The 18820-nt window shown below is 32.3% G+C and overlaps 1 protein-coding gene across 1 annotated transcript; it reads right to left on the reverse strand.

Moving 5' to 3' along the window:
• Positions 1–3105: 3105 nt before the first annotated feature.
• LOC133825806 (apyrase 2-like) lies at positions 3106–9294 on the reverse strand (the record flags this gene model as incomplete). Its single annotated transcript, XM_062258702.1, has 9 exons — positions 3106–3576; positions 3667–3856; positions 3946–4160; positions 4538–4629; positions 4735–4940; positions 7653–7748; positions 7859–7915; positions 8763–8891; positions 8968–9294. Coding segments are annotated over 9 exons (1446 nt in total), but the record flags the coding sequence as incomplete, so codon positions are not given.
• Between the last annotated feature and the right edge of the window lie 9526 nt (positions 9295–18820).

The following is an 18820-nucleotide window of genomic DNA, read 5'->3' on the forward strand; positions in this document are numbered from 1 at the left end:
ATCATCGATGTACCTTATTCTTATTTTAGACCGTGAATAATGTTTGGTAATAAAAATTATAAATAATTTATAATGTCGAAAATAAAATTTAAATAAATTATTATACTTGTTATTAATTTTTTTATTCTTTTTTTCAGCGTAATAAATTATTAAAAATTTAAAAGATGTTGTAAATACACAAACTCTCGTGTAAACACAAACATAATACACAAAAAAAAAGTAGACAAGTACACCTATCTTTTAAGCTCCTACCATATAAACACTCATTATATATATTTAATTATTAAATTTATAATATGTGTCTTATTCTTTGGTCCCACATCTTCACCAAACACATTAAATATATTTGTATATTTTGTTTACATCCTCGTTATATATTCAAAATTACTTTTCATTCTAAATTGTTTTCCTTAGCATAAAATTATTGTTTTACTATTTTAATTAGATCTTTAACATTAAGGACCGATCACTAGTGAATGACTAATTTACGGCACGTTCTTAAATTTTAGCTCAAAACCATTTAGAACTTAGAGGAATTACTATTCAATCTTCATAAAAGAAAGCTTGTATTATAAATTATGTCCCCAACCATCTATATCTATGAATCTAAAAAAAAAGTTCTTGTAAAACTCTGACGAGTGTATCAAAAGATCCAGTTGACATAAAAAAGAGTTTATGATCACTAAGGATTCGAATTGATTTGCATATGATCATCTATTGATATAATTATAACTTTTATGGTAATCATTATTTTATACAGAGTTTAATCCATATCGGAGCTCATTTTATATAATTATATTATATAAAACACATCCACTAATATATATATATATCTATATCAGTAATTAGGATCTAGATCACATACATTTTAATTAAGGATTATTATTTTAATATGTTGTTAATAATTTTAATATGTAACTTATTAATCATCTCATATGCATACAAAGTTATAGTCACATTTATGTAGAATAGTTTTAATATGTTTATATAACACTTTAAAATATATTTATATACAATGTTTTGAACCAATCCCTGGAAGTGCATGTTGGGAATTTATGGCTTACACACTCTAGATTAACAGTGAATAATAAGAATAAACTTAATAAACAAACCCTAGAGACTAATTAAGAATCACATGCATAGTATGAAAGCAAATCTTGAAAATTCAAAAATTAAAGCAAAATCTAGAAAATGATTTAAAGTAGAGAGTGAAATTACACCTTATTGATAAATGAAATCCTCATATAAAATATAATAAAACTATATTAAAGATAAAATCACAAAATATGAGAAACTAAAAAACAAAATCAAAATTGTCTATCTCATAGAGTTAGAGGTTTAGAGAGATACAACTTTTGAATTGAACAATTGAGTCTTTAAACTTGGGAGAACATCAAAAGATTTATACACAAGGAGTATCGTTATCCAAAATCTTTATTCCAAGCCTTCCCAAAAATTCTTGAAGCTTCACCAAGATGGAATGAGAAGTGAGATTTAACAAGCATTTAAAACCCACACATGTCAAGTAATTCTTTGTTAGTTTCTTAGAAAATAAGTGTTCTTAGAAATCTACAGACTGAAAGGGGTTAGAGAGAGTTGAAGAGTGTGATCAATGTTTCACAACTCTAAATGATCCATGTTATAGTGTAGTTACCATCATTAGGAATAGCCAATAGGATAACACCTTTTAATCACATATTTTTTGAGCCAAAACACACATTAATTTCTGTGTACTAGGTGACATGTCGCCACCTATGTGGCGACATGTTTCCTATTGTAGCCATTAAAACTTTTAACGGCCACAAGTAACATGTCACCATCCCACTGCTTAAGGTCTCCAAAAACACCTCCAAATGACTTCAAACTTTCAGGGGATGCTTGAAAATCTCTTTGTATCACTTTAGACCCTCAAAAATTAATTTATATATGTTTACAACAAAATCTCGTAATATTACTTCAACTTAAGTAAAATCGTTAAGCATTTTACACCACCTTATATAAGACTACTTAACCATTATATTTTACAAATCTCAAAACAATCTTTCCTCTTATATTTTAATATACATTTTTAAACTTATGTTTTAGGCACGCATAATCAAGTTAATAAACACAAAAACATGTGGTTTAACTGAAATATAATATCATAAAAATTTGTTTCCAATAATAGATTTCTCTTGTAAAAAAGTCATTTTTAAGAATACTTGAAAATTATTTTGGTGAAGTGTGCAAACTTAAGCCATGCTTATATTAAAATCATATAGTGCAACAAATCTGAATACAAAACTAAGCAAATAACCTATGTAGTCAAATAAACAAATATATTCTTAGTCAAATACTATATTTCATTGGAATATAATAAAAGTCATTATTATAATTCTAGACAACAAATACAATAGGACAAGGTCATTGTTACAAAAAAAAAAATTACAACACTATGTTTAAAATACAAAGCATAAAAAAGATGCTTCAAAACTGAAACTATCAGGCTACTAATTTGGAACCCCAAGTAACATGTTTGGTTACAAGCTGCTAAAACGTCTCAAATCTTCTCCCATACAATTTTGTAACATCCATACACTTATTGATTGTCAAAATAACATTTCTAACAGCTACAAAACATTATAGCACATAAAAATTAAATCAAGAATATTTAAATTCATTTACATATTGATTAAGCTGATATTTTGGGAGATACAAATTAGTAACCAATTCCTTTTGTATGTTACAAATTGACAAAATAATATTTTGTCACACTCATTTTATTTGTCACACTCATTTAATCAACATTATATTATTTTATAACATAAATAATATAACATTACTCTACTTGATTAAATGATTTCTATTTTCTAACAAATGATTTGTAACATTTTATATTATAAAGATGATATAATAATAATACTTACACATTCAAATAAGCTTAGCTTGTTGGACCATAAATCATATGATTTTTTTATCTCAAAACAAAGTCGACTTGATTGAGTCTCAATGGGATAATTTGCTAAGCTGTCTCCATTTAAAAAGTTTTAAAATAGCAAACACATGTAAATTTAAGGTCTCTTTAGGGTTATCTTAAGATCGATTGTTAATAAATATTTCCATTAAAGTCAATTATACAAAATACTCCAAAAAAGTTGGAGATTAAAACCAAGAGGGAAATTTTATTATAGAGAATTGCCAAGGGGCACCAGTGTTGCCCAATACCACAAGGAGGTGGCGTATCGCTATTGGTGCAATTCAATATCGGGTCCTACATATTTGAATTTAATAAGAATTATGAGGTATCGCTAACCAATTATAAAGTGTCACTTCGCGTGGTGTCACTCTTTATTATATTGTGCAGGATATATATAGACTTACAATAGGCAGTCTTTAGTTAACAAATCCAAATGCTGCTATGCATGAATATGATACCAAAATTCAGAGGCCAACTTTTGCATATCTATATAGCTTTTAATGATGATGATGATGATGAGACCACTTCTATGGCACTGCCTAGAGGCCATTGTGCTTCAGCCCAGCCATCCTGATATTTAATTTTCTTCATCAAAGTAATCTCTTGAGAAGGGTCCAAACCTATTTAGAAAATCACAAACAACAAAAACTTTCAACATGTTGTGCTTCAATAAAGAACTTTTTAAAACTAGGTATGGAAGTGAAACTTACCAAAACCATCAACAAGCAAGGAATACTGGTAAACAAGGTCCAAGCAAATGTATGGTAAATCAGATTCGTCTACACCTGGAAAGACAGATTTCGCGTCTTTGAGTTTAGTTCGGCAAGCAAGAGTAGCTGCTTTTTTAAACTGTGCAGGGTAAGCTTTGGCAACATTGTCACTCCCATTAATGAAACCAACCTGAATTATGTGGTTAATTAGTGCAACCATTCAATCACATAACAACAACAAATTTCGAACTCCTTAATCTTGATTAAGCAATACAATACCTGATTTGCTCTGTCGAAGAAGAAGGAACCAACATAAAGATTACTCTCTCCAAGTCCTCCTCCTCCATTCCATATCCCAGAAAATGTGCAGTTCAAGTATGAACATGTCTCTGATATTCTAAGAGCCTTGTCAGCTACATTCCTACACTTATTGATGCTTGAGCCTCTACGAGAGGCTTTTGCATTATAAGTTACTCCACTATATGTATAAGACCCTGAAAGAAAATTCAAGATAAGGTAGAAAATTCAAGAATTAAGAGACATAATGATCTTATAATTTGATCAGGAAAATATTACAAGTTGCAGTAGTTATTTTCTTATGTAACGTTTGGTTGGAGGGAATGAAAATGAAATAGTAAGAATGAGAATGAGAAAATGAATAAGAATTGAATGTAATCTTTCCTCCCATTTTTCAAATGGAATAATAGTTATTCCACCAGAATAATGGAAAAATCATTATGTTGGAGTAACATTACAATAGTCTAAAATCCAACAAAACAAAACAAAACAAAACAATAGAATGAAATTGATTCATTTCTATTTCATTCGATTCCATTACCTCCAACCAAACATCACCTTATTTATTACTTACCCTTATAGCCACCCAGAATGCAAGGGCTTCCAGAATCTCCTGTGACATTTAAGAGTCCTGCTCTAGCAGCTAGCAAACCATAACCTAAATAACTGTACACAAATAAAATCAACATGTCATATATATTAGTGTGGCTTATGCTGCATAAAGTTCTATAATTAATGTATTAAGTGAAAAGAAAGAGTAATAATGAAAACCTATGAACATAGAGATAATATTTTGAGCCTTTGAGAAAGGTCTCCTTCACATATGTTTCATCTCCATATGTTGGATTTGGTGCATTTGCATAAGCTTCTTCAGAGATAGCATAAGCCATTTGAACTGATCCACCTCCAAGGTCAATCACTCCAACTGTTTTTCCATATTCTTTTCCCAAATTTCCCAGTAAGTAGTTTATTGACACCTAGTAGAATATATGAAGTAGAATTAGGAGAAAATGAATTTTAATGTTGAGCTTCATGAAGAAGTTTATGAGATTTGTAGTTGCCATCATATATTAACATCAATAGTTAGTGAGGATACATATGTATATAAATCTTTAAAGGAGAAAATTGTCTGCAGTGGAGTACAGGCATAGGACTTAAATATATATAATATTGGCGAAAAATCCCCATTGACACCCCATATCTCCATATTGGTATGATATTGTACACTTAAATAAACATAGTGGCCTTTGTAAAAATGACCTATTTTTTAAAGTTATTTTGGAAAAATGACATATTTCTTAAAGTTATTTTTCACTCTAAACTAGTTTTAATAATTATTTGCAAAATGACATCTCATAATTTAGACAGCTAGTAAAAAATTTAGACAGGTGGTCGAAAAATTCAAACAGCCGGTCGAAAATTTTAGACAATTAGTTTCGACAACTGGTCGAATTTTAGACAGATGTCATTTTGTAAAAAATTACTAAAAGCATGCAAAAATGCAAAATCACTTCAAAAAAGATGGCTGTACGCCCTAAACATCCATGAGCTATTAGCAAGCTGAAAAATGGGATAATCCTATCAGCCACGTGGAAGCCACCTACCCGGAGCTGCTGTTACGAGTCTCTACCTCTTTAGCTCGAGGTAGTCAAAGGTTTAGTAAGAATACACGAAGGCATCAGGTTAGCAGTGTGGACACCACGAACTGGGACTACATCAAGCTCGAGGTACGACCTGGAGCTGACACCTCCGACCCTTTATAAAGTCAACCACGCAATGTAAACGTGCGCATATCAGACATCACGTGTCTACTCCATTCCTGAAATCTCGGACACACAGCATAAACGTGCGTGTTCAGGCGCCCCACGACTGGTTTGGGCCATGCGGCCCATTGTCCCCCTTATCTATTGATTAGACAACACTCCATTGTCATGTTTTAGGAATTAATCATAAATGTCACAGAAGTGACATGATGGGTAAGAAGGTCACAGGATGACCCAATTTTCCAACACCCAGGTGTCCTCTCCCTATAAATATGGAGACCCTGGGCATTACAAAGGGTTGGCTTCTAATTTGTAAAGAAACACCCTATGAGGAATACTAGAGATATATCAATAATATTGACTGGTGGACTGAAATGATTTTAACCTTCGAACCACCTAAAAGGAAATGAGTTATAACCTTCCCCCAAACTATTCTCGCCAGTTTAACACATAAATATTTACATATTACGGTTTATCGTTTAGCACTAATCTATCTCTTTATTCGTGTAATTATCTGCTGCCGATAAATCGCGTCAACAATATTAATATCATTTTCACTAATTCTTTATAAACATATATATAAATATTTACATATTGACCCTTATGAATTTACTTTTGGACTCTACCCAAAAGACCTCATCATACATACCAATGGAGATGTGTCTATACTTATCAATCTCATTTCTTCTACATTTTTAATCTAGGTGGAACTTTGTTTGAATTCCCAACATATATAATTATTTTGATATAAAATTGTAATAAATATTACAAAACGAAATATATACAAATTTGTTTGAAATATTATTTTTTTCAATTTTGAATAATTCTGGTAAAAAAATAAAGATTGAAGGTTGATGCTTCAAATTTTATTTATTATTAAAAAATTCATAGATAACTAAAAGTTTTATTCGTAAGAATTTGAAATTAATGTATTTTTTATTTTACTTGAATAGTAATTTTTTTTTTAAAAAATACAATAAAAAAATGTATAAAATTTAGTATGTATTTGTGGGCTAATAATATTTGAACGGGGATTACTAAAAATAAATTAAAATTATATGATTTTAGTGGGGTATGAGACCCTACTTGGTACTTGCCTCTCACGTGGTGTTTGGTTTAATTTGTTGAATCTAATCTAGTATTATTATCTATTTTAAACCAACATGTAGGAGAGGACTATTTTTCTAAATAAATTATTATCTACTAGCACTGCAAAAAGTTTTGCAATCACAGCAAGATTTGTGATAAAATAAAAAATAAAAAATTTATAACTAAAAAAATCTATAGCTAAAAGTATTAATTATAAAATATATATAATAAGTTATGACTAATATTATATATATTAGTGATAATTTATAATTAAATATTACTTTTTAGTGACAAATAATTTTTTATTATTATTAAAAATGACATTTAGTCAAATATATATATATATATATATTTATTGCAACTAAAAATTTGGGGAGAATCTTCTGTACAATTGTATGTTGCACCTACATCACAGTCCCGGTTCTGACGTACTAAATTTTTAATTTTTTTTCATGACTATTTATATTATAATTATTTAAAATATTATGAAAATTTTAATAATCAACAAAATATCATTGAAGATATAGTGAAAAGACTATTTTATATATAAATTCTTTTAATTATTTTGCTAAAGTGATATATTTTATTTTTTATTAGTGAGTGGTGTTCATTTTAATTATATATTTTTATATAGGGTCCATATTCTCAATATTTATTTTTATCATATTATAGCCCTTTAGTGACTTGTAAGACCACACTCTTATCTTGGGTGTGGGACATATAAAGACCCACCAAAAAAAGGTAATAAAAATTCAAAGAAAATAAAAATAAATAAATAATGGGATTCATGCAATAATGCAAAGAAATATATATATATTTATTATTAATATATCATACCCACAAATAGGATCCTTCTTGAATTCCATCAAGAACAGCAACTGCATCATCTGACTCAAGTTTGAAGTCACTTTTTTCTTTGATCAGATTCCTAACCTAATTTTTTTGACACACAAAAATTTATTAATTAAACTCTTCAATTTATAATAATAAAAGCAGGTCCATATACAATTATATAAGAACAATGATTAAAAAAAACTACTTACAGCTTCCAAAATTTCTTCTGAAGTATTCCCAGACAAAGACCTCAAACCAGCAGTTGCCTGCATTTTGTCATTTAATGGAAAAAAATTGCATCAAATCTCTCTTTTATTTTTATTTAAAAAAAAGAAAAAAAATAATAACTTTTAGCATTGCATGAATAAACTACTCACAGTTGCTCTTTCATTTAATAGAATCAAAATATATATTTTTCAATTTTAAAATTAAAATATCATCTTAAATTAATCAATTATAATTCATTTAACAAATAGAAGAAACAAATCTGACCATATATATATATATAGAAACCAAATAGGGATGGCAAAAAAATCCGGCGGATCGGAGCGCTCTTGATCCGAATATTACTGGGACAATAATGGGCTGGGTAGAGATTCAACCCGACCCGCTAGCAATTGAGCATGTCGGATCACGACCCGACCCGGTTATTATTGTTGTTTTTTTTTAAATAAAGATTTAAAAAAAAAAATCTAATTACTACCACTAGTTAAAGTGATCCATCATCCAAATATATATATAAATAAGACAAAATATATTTAAAAAATTAGTCTTTCTTTTATTAAAGAAAAAAAAAAGCATTATTGAGTTGGGTTTGACCCGCTCCATCACATCCGGGGTGGGTCTGATCCGATCCGCATCAAATTTCTTAACGGGGCGGGTCGGGTTGGGTCGGGACATAAACTTAGCGAGTCAGTACAGATCTTTAGCGGGGAGGGGCCGACCCGCCCCATTTACATCCCTACTAACTGATATGACAATTTTATTTAAGCAATCAAATAATTTATGTAAGGCGGGACTTGGTTTTTTAAAAAATAATATTTTGGTGTATAATTTTTAAGCATAAGAGTTTTATACTAGTGAGCATAGAGAGGTATATATAAATGAACTCACCCCAACCCTAGCTTGTGTGGAGGAATGCATATCTTGAGGAACTGCTTCCTCAGCTACTTGGAGAAGTCCAACCAAAGATTCTGCAGCAGCGGTGACATTACTAGCATATGAACTTAGTCCTGGTTTTACCTGCATTATATATATACATATATATACCAAAGACTACTAATTAAGTTGTTGTAGTAAAAGAGAATAATGAGTATACTTGTTTAAAAATCTCAAGTTCGTTTGCAAAGGGGAGAAGGTCAAGGTTAGAGTCGAAATGGTAGACATGGACACGGCTACCAGAGCTACCGGCGTCGAATATAACGGCGTAGTTGGCCGAAGAAGAAGTAGGGTTTGCTAAGTGAAGAGTAGAAATAGTAGTTTGATGAGAAGAGGAAGAGCGAAATGGATTAACGTAAAGGAGGAGAAGTAGAGACAGAGGGACTATGAGAAGAACTAAACTCCCTTTCTTGCTCTTCATTTTCTCTAATACTCTTCTCTCTATCTTCTTCTTAATGAATAATATACGTACATAATATATGTGTATTTATATATATATATATATATACACTTTTCAGGCTCTAGCTATCACTTGATTATAATAATTATGAAGTCTGTTATGATTCTCTTCTTTTTATGTAGTGCCAATGATAATATTTTTTTATTATTATTTTCAAAATAAACTAGTTTGTCATGGATGATGGTAAAAAGTAGATCCAACCACTACCTCTATTTATATATAAATATATTTAAAAATTAAATCAATATAATATAATAGGATGATTTTATGGTGCATACCGAAAAATGTATACATCTTGTGATTTTTTTGTGTTTTTTGGCTCGTGAATAGTTTTCGGTGCGATTTTTTTATGGCTGTATTTATTATAGTTATTTAGAGCATCCTGCAAATTTTCAGGAAATTCCGAATAATTTACAATGCAAAAAACTAAATTCAAACAAACTGTTTTCCACATATATAAAAAAAAATAATCACGCATGCAACAACCTATTTGAACTTAGTTTTCGACATTGTAAATTATTTGGAATTTTCTGAAAATTTGCAGGATGCTCTAAATAACTACAATAAACACAATCATACAAAAAATCACGCCGAAAACTCTTCACGAGCCAAAAAACACAAAAAGTCACAAAATACATGTACCGGTGCATACCTTTTAGGTATACACCATATCAATACCCTAATATAATATATGCATCATATATAATTGTCTTTTCCCTATTTAGATTGAAAATTCACACCCACATTAAGAGCAGGTCCTTGCGAGGCCCCGCAAGGCTCCGTTCCATAGGAAACATATGCATCCCTAATTTAAGTTAAATAATTTATTAGCGAATATATAGATTTTGATAATGATAATTTTTCATAGCAAGCAAAAAATCAATTCACCAGACTTACATACAAGAATATATAGTCTTTAGGGTTTCTTGTTTTGTCTCTACCATCGTCAACCTAGACGGACCCCATTACTGAGTTTTTCTTGGCCAGAATTACATCGGTTCTGGCCGAGACTGTTGTTATTCTCATTGGAAGCTTGTCGCTCTGTCCTTCTACCGGATCCATGTTTTGTCAAACTACCTTAGCTTGTCTAGTATTCTTCTCCCTGGTGGTGGTCGCAAGGTGTTGCCAACCTTGTGCAAGTGATGGTTGTAATGCCTGGCTCTCTGCGTTGTCCTGTTGTGTTGGGGTGGTCGCTGTCCCAATGGAGTCGGGTGGAAGGGGTGTTGCTGCGTCGATGGTGCGGTTCGCATCCGGGTGTGGATGAAAAGCATCTGCATGATTGGGGCTCACGAGACGTTGCTGACCATAGGGATTTAGAAGGCTAGGTTTGTTTTTTGGTCAATAATTTTCAGCGAAAGATGGTGGCTGGGGCGCTGTGGATTGTCTCTTAGATGTTGTTTTTGGTGTTATTTTTCTATTTAGCTTTTTCAATAATGGTGGTTTTTATCAACCACTACCACTCCGTTGGTTTTGTAGAACCAATAAGTGTGATTATTTTGGACAATACTCAAATAGATCTTTTTCAAATCTAGAATTGAGTGTTGTTCTTATGTTTATTGATCCCTTATTCCATAATATATTAACGCAATATGTTGGTTCTTAGGAGTTTGGTAGATCGTTGTTTTATTATCCATAGTTTATTTTTAAATAATGGAATTATTATTCCCCGTTCTATTTTGGAAGATCATTCGTTTGTAGTCAATGGTGGGGTTGGTCTATCATTTGCCCATATTAAAAGAAAACTTAGTTTACTTCGCACCTGTTGGAGACTTGATTGCTTGTACCTATTTAGACCTTTAGTTGAAGTTTCTGAATGTGTTTTCTTTCTTTTGATTATTGTAGATGACTTGATATGCTTATGTGGGTTGTGTGCATTTAGGGGTTTCGGGTTAAATTTCCGAGGGTAAGAAACTAAGTTTGAGGATACAGTTTTAGAAAAATTATATGGTAAAAAGGCCTAGATTTACTTGTAAAGGGCTCATAGTCCATTAAAACTTTATAAATAATGGGTTTATTCAATCATTAACCCTAAGAAGAAAAAAGGGAGAAAATGAGCTACATATTTTTTTTTTGTAAGCACTCTACTTACAAAACCCTTGGAATTGTATTCTTTCCCAGCTTAAGAAACTCAGTTGAACCTTGTTTCTTTTTTATCTTAAGAGTGACGCTCTTTCGATTAATAAAAAGGCAAGTGGACGTAGGTCATTACCAACTCTTGAGGCCGAACTACTATAAAACTCTTTGTGTCGTTTACTTGATTCCAATTCATTTAATTCTTACTCTGTCGTATAAATTGATCCAGGATCGTTGACCAAAATGCTGGTCAACATTAATTATTCTCATTTTTTATATTTCTCCTCTCACAACTTAGTCCACCACATGAGACCATCAACGAAAATCGAGACTAATTTTTAGTTTATTCTTGAGGAAACTTGAGTTCAGTCTATCATCTTTTATCAATTTAAAAATTAATATTTATTTGTAATTGTTCGAAAATAAAAGTCTACAATGTTCTTAAAAAACAACAAAAAAACACCCAAAATGGTAATTCTTTATGTTAATGTTACTAGTTTTTCATTATGGAGAAAAGACCAAAGGCAAAGATTGCCAAGAATATTATTGGGGCCAATGGTATTGAGTGAATTTGGATCTTTATACCTAAAACCTAATCCATGGCCCCTCCCCCACCATCCAAATTCATCAAGTCTCATTGCAATTAATACAATTAAAATAAGTATATTTATTTGTCATTATTATTTTGTCAAATAAAATGCTAACTCTATAGGCCAAGATACTGTGAAACATTATTGTACCATTGACAGTGGTCCTTTAGTTTACCTAATCAGAAGGTGACACAGTAAAAGATGAAGAAGACAATGATAAGTATGGCAAACAAAACATGTGCTAATTTACATGGTTTTGAGTGATTGGGCCACATATTACATTCCAAGGAAGGAAAAAAAGGTCACATATTGTTTCAATTATTGGTTACCATATTTTTTTTTCTTTTGAAGGGATTTTTTAAAAAAAAAACCTCAAGATTATTGACAAGTGTTATAAAGGAAAAACAAATAGAATCAAACCTAAATTAAATTAAAATTTTTTCCCACTAATTTCGTTATGTGTAATGATTGCTATGTAATTTGTTTTGAGTTAATATAACTGAAAAAAAAAGATTATTTTTATGTCAATCACAATTGAGATAATATTATTCCAAAACTTTCTATTTTTTTTTTTTTTTGTAAGTGTATACAATCTTTGAAATATCTATATAATATTTTGATACATATGACTATGTGATACATGTGATTCTCTGTAGATTGAAATGGTGTAAATTATCTATATAATATTTTAATAAAAGTACTATCCCATGATAAAAGTTGATAATAACTTTGCATGTTGGACAAAGTAAGATTACATAATTAAGAATAATTACCTTTTTATATATATATATATATATAGGTACAAGCAATTTATAATGCTTGTTTAGTTTTAATTATATAATTTTTTAATTATTTTTATTAAATTTATATTATTGTCATATAATTTTTAAATAAATAAATAATATTAAATATAAAAGAATGACATAAACACATTGCAAGAAAAATTAAATCAAAACATTTTTTATGATTTTTAAATATATATAATATGATAACCTTTTTAAATATAAATGATACTTTTTTTATAATTAAAATTAAGATTATGTATTATTTATTATTGTTGTAATGATATTTTATAATATTTAAATTTATATTAATATAAGTATTAGATATATATTAATATAAGTATTAAATATCTAGTCTTATATTAAATATTATTATAATAATATTTTATAAGATATGAATTTATTTAATATAATTATTAAATATTTAATTTTGTATTATATATTAATATAATAATGATACAATTTGAATTTATATTAATATAATTATTAAATATATTGTTTTATATTAAATATTATTATAATAATGATATTTTATAATATTTAAATTTATTTAATATAATTAATAAATATATTTTTAATTAGTTTTAAATATATATTCTACTACCTTAAAGTTAACAAAAATATCTATTAGATATTATATATTTATATATATTTTCTGTTTAATTTTGTGGGTCTTAGACTTCCATGTAATGTCTAACTATTCTTTAATGGTACCCAACAACTAACAATCTTTTGTTTTTTTCCACACAATAATTCCAATTCAAAGATAAGATAAGAACAATTTAAAAAAAAAAGTAATAAGATTATAACAAAAATGGCATTTCAAGTCTTATCCCAAAAAATAAATCTTTAAAAGGGAAAATGAAGAACTTTGTATTTATTTATTTTTTAAAAAATGTTTGGTTGAATTGGGCTTATCTTGGGCTTATAAGTGAGAAAAGAATAGATAAGTGAGAACTTAACATAAATATGGGAATCTTAAGTAAACTTAACATATATATGGACAAAAAAATAATTAAGCTAAATATGGTAATACACGGTTAATACAAAAATATAAATATGGAATTTCCATAAACTAAACAAACAGATTCCCATAATTTTCTCGCCCACTGCCAATCAAGAAATTTTTTGTCCGCGTACAGCAATTCATCGACCATTTTTTCCGATCACAGCTTCATATTCTCCATTGTTTCCGATTAAAATCCGATCAAGAACTGGTGGCTGCTACTCTCATCATCGTCTTCGATCAAAATCCGATCAAGAATTGGTGGCTGCTACTCTCATCATCGTCTCCTTTCTCCAGTCATCCAATTAAAAATTCAATTCAATTTCAGATCTTCTTCTTCTTCTTCTCCGGCAGATCTAGAAAACTTTTAAGAAAAAATGGTGTTTGATAATTCTCAGCTCAAAAAATTCAGAGCTGTAGCATTCCATTTATATTGAAAAGCAAAGGCAGTACATCCTCTTACATTTAGCCATCTGGCATTACACAAAAAGCAATATAACAAACTCTAACAAATTCGTACACCACTACCATTACACAACAAATATTCCTTAACACTAATAACAACCCAATAACAAATCAGAAAACAACAAAGGAGGCTAAGATGTTATTCTCTGTATTGCAGAGTACTGTAGCGTGTATGTGGGAGCTAGGAAATATTCAGGTTCTTAACACCACCCCTCAAATGAGAGGGAGACATTCTCACACCGAGTTTGTCAATTAGAACCTGAAATCTTGACTGAGAAATACTTTTTGTTAAACAATCTGCAACCTGATCTGAACTTGGAATGTACTTGACTTTGAGCTCCCCTTTCAGCACCTTATCTCTCACAAAATGAATGCCAATCTCAATGTGTTTAGTCCTGGCATGATACACAGGATTAGAGGCAAGTGCACTAGCACTAACATTGTCACACCAAGTCACTGGTTTTTCTGGTAAAACAAATTGGAATTCTTTCAGCAATGATTCGACCCATGCAATTTCTGAAGCAACATGAGCAAGTGCTCTATATTCGGACTCAGTACTAGACCTTGACACCACAGCCTGTTTCTTGGAGGACCATGAAATGAGTGAATCACCCAAATAAGCACAATATCCAGCAATTGAGCGTCTGTCATCTGGGCAACAAGCCCAGTCGGCGTCCGAGTATCCCACAAGATTCAGTCTCTCACTGTAACTGATGTGCAATCCGTGATGTAGTGTACCCTTTAGGTATCTCAGTACTCTTTTCACTCCACTCCAGTGACTAGTAGTCGGATGTTGCAAGAACTGACTGAGTTTATTGATTGAGTAGGCAATGTCCGGCCGAGTATTACATAAGTACTGCAGAGCCCCAATTGCACTTCTATAAACTGTTGGATTTGGAAGTGGCTCACCATCATCTTTTGACAACATTTTCCCTGTAACCATTGGGGTTGGACATGGTTTGACATTCAGCATATCATATTTCTCCAAAATTTCGATAATGAATTTTGTTTGAGTCAAGTAAAGTCCTGTGTTATCTCGGTGAGCTTCGATACCCAAAAAGTAATGGAGTGAACCGAGATCTTTTAGAGAGAACAGCTTGTTTAACTTGACAATAAACCTGTTCAATTCATCCACATCATTGCCAGTGATTATTATATCATCTACGTAGATTAGAACAAAAATAATATTTGTATCTGTCATGTGAAAGAACAGAGATGTATCGGCCTTGGAGTTTCTGAAATTCCACTGTTGCAGAGTAGTTTTCAGTCTATCAAACCAAGCCCGAGGGGCTTGTTTCAACCCATAGAGTGAACGGTGAAGTTTGCAAACATGTTCTGGTTTTTGAGAATCTTCAAATCCTGGTGGCTGAATCATGTATACATCCTCCTTTAAATAGCCATTCAAGAAGGCATTGTTTATGTCCAATTGCCTTATGCTCCAATTTCGTGAAACAGCGATTGTCAGAATTATTCTCATCGTTGGAGCCTTTATTACTGGGCTGTATGTCTCGTTGAAATCAAGACCTGGTCGTTGATGAAAGCCCTTCGCGACCAGTCTTGCTTTTAGTCTTTCCACGGTGCCATCTGCTTTCAACTTGGTCTTGTAAACCCATCTGCAACCCACTACATTGAGCTCAGCTGAGAAAGGAACCAAACTCCATGTTTTATTCCTCTGTAATGCGTTAATTTCATCATTCATCGCCTCAGTCCACTCTTTCGATTGCAAGGCTTCTGCAACATTTCTTGGCTCTTCTAAAATTGGATTCCACTTTGCTTTGCTTAAGTACACCTTGGGTTTAAAAATACCCGCTTTGCTTCTTGTTATCATCGAGTGGGTAGGTAATTTTTGAGCTGGTTCTGGCTGTTCAATCTCCGTCTCTATGCATTCTGCATCATTGTTAGTCAACCCAGCTAACCCAGAATATTCATTAGGTGCGATTTCTTGGCTACTAACCTCAAGATTGTCTTGATGATTGGGACTGTTGGACAGAGATGGTGTTGCTTCAGAGGACGATGAAGTGGTTGAGTCTTGAGTTGTATCAACTGGAGATTGCATTCTGGCTGCTGGATTAATCTGAGATACAGGCTGAAAAGGCAGATGAGACCAAGCATTTGTTTGAAATATAACTTCTTTTTCAGGAGCGTAATTGTTTAGAAATCCTTTCTTGAAAGGGAACTCTAATTCGTTGAAGGTTACATCCCTTGAGATATAGACTCTACCTGTTGAACTTAAGCATTTGTAACCCTTGTGAGAGGAACTATAACCCAAGTTTACACATTTTAGAGAGTGAAATTGAAACTTGTGTGTTTGATAAGGTCTAATGCAGGGAAAACAAGCTGACCCAAAGACTTTTAGGAAGGAGTAATCTGGCTTTTTGTGAAATAGCATTTCGAAGGGTGATTTTAATTTCAAGAGTGGTGTTGGCAGTCTATTGATCAAATACACAGCTGTTTGGAAAGCATCTACCCAGAATTTTAAAGGCATTTCTGCTTGTGCTAAAAGTGTCAAACCCATTTCCACAATGTGCCTATGTTTTCTCTCTGCTCTTCCATTTTGGGATGATGTGTGTGGGCATGAGTGTTGAAAATTGATTCCATTTGTTTTAACAAAATTGGTAAAAGCTTGAAACTCACCACCCCAGTTAGTCCTAAGAGTTTTAATTTTCTTCTCAAATTGATTTTCTACAAGTGCTTTAAACTGAGTGAAAACTTCTAATGCTTGGTCTTTGGTTTTGAGAGGGTATATCCATGTATATCTACTGAAATCATCCAGAAAATGAATGTAATATTTAAAATTTGTGTTTGATGCAATGGGGGCTGGTCCCCATAAATCTGTGTGTATAAGTTCAAGCACTTGGTTAGCTCTATTTGAGGACAATTTAAAGGGAAGAGCATGGGATTTTCCAAATTGGCAAGCATCACAAAAATGGAGAGTTTCATTTGTTGAAAAAGGTATGTTGGAGACCTCTAAAACATGCTTCAAGATTTTTTTGGAAGGGTGTCCTAATCTCATGTGCCAGATATCATTTTTTGAAAACAAAGATTCATTACTCAAAGGATGTATTACATCAGTTTTAGGGAAATTAGAAACAACAACATTTTGACAACTTCGACTATGACTATGGCTTGAGATAGGGACTGACTTTGTTGATGCAGTGTCCAGTTGATACAACCCATCTCTAAGGATCCCTTGGAGCAGCACCATCCTTGTTTTCTTGTCCTTCACAAAACAACAATCAGAGTGAAATTCCACAATTACATCATTGTCAGCAGTTAGTTTTGATACACTAACTAGATTTTTTGCAATCTTAGGAACATGTAACAGCTCATTCAGACTTAAAAATGCATCAGTTTTTGTAGGCAAAGAACTTGAACCAATTAGAGAAATTTCAAGTTGAGTACCATCACCCACAGTAAGCTTTTCCTTACCACCATAATCTGACTTCTGAGTTAAATTGTTTGCAGCAGCCGTGACATGGTTGCTTGCCCCAGAATCTGCATACCAAATGTCACTATCAACAATTTCGGGTGAGGCTATGAATGCTGAATGACCTCCGCCTTGTGTACTTCGATTTGCTGTTGGTTCCTGCCCCATGTAAGATTCATTGTACCTGTTGTAACAGTATGCGGCTGAATGCCCATATTTACCGCACACTTGACAGGTTGGTTTCGAATTTGAGATTCTTCCTCTGCCTCGGCTTCTTTGTCCACCTCCTCTCTCAGATGTCTGTCCAAAAGGACCTCTGCCTCGATTAGGGACGGCTCCACTCCGACCTCTCATGGAGCCATGATTTGGCTTTGAAGCAAAGTTGGCCGAAGGACCTGGAACTTGACCACCCATGCTTCCTGTCTTTGGTATTTCTCCAAGTACATGTAGCCTCTCAAGCTTACTGTCAAATGTGAGTAAAATATCTTGTACTTCCTGCCAGGACAACTTTGACCTCTCAATTTGAACAACAATGGGCAAATATTCAGCACCCAAACCAGAAATTACATTTGATATTAAGTGGGTTTCAGGATATGGGTCTCCAGCTAGAGCCAAACTATCAGACCACATTTTCTTTTGTCTAAGATACTCAACCATAGAGGTATTACCTTTCCTTGTAGTCTGAATGAGTGTTCTGGTATCATCCAGCTTTGCTCTAGAATGGGCTCCATACAAGTTCTCCAGAGCACTCCACAGGGAAGCCGAAGAGCTGCATCCCATCACTTCAGTAGCTATAGATTCAGACATTGAACTGTAAATCCACCCCATCAGCAACTGGTCACTAACGATCCACTGTTCGTATTCTGGATTCAACTGCATTCCAAACCCAGGTTGGCCGTCAGAGGTAACTTCTACTGGTAGAAACTCCGGTGGAAAAATCCTGCTGCCATTCACGAACCCGTCTAGCCGATGACCTCTTATGATTGTGGAAACCATTGTTTTCCACAATATGTAGTTGTTCCTGTACAGTTTGAGTGAGAAGGGCTGGTTGAGAGTATTGAAAGGTTGAGTGTAGTTCTGAGCTTGAAGTTGCGATGTACTGCCATTTGTTGTAACCATGCCGCCTGCACTTGAGCCTGGAGCTGCTGGATTCGATGGTGGGGCATTCGCCGGTGTGCCAGGAAGAGGAGTCTGAGAATTTCCCGTCGAC

This window comes from Humulus lupulus, chromosome 3 (assembly GCF_963169125.1).
Source record: "Humulus lupulus chromosome 3, drHumLupu1.1, whole genome shotgun sequence".
In the NCBI taxonomy this organism is placed as follows: Eukaryota; Viridiplantae; Streptophyta; class Magnoliopsida; order Rosales; family Cannabaceae; genus Humulus; species Humulus lupulus.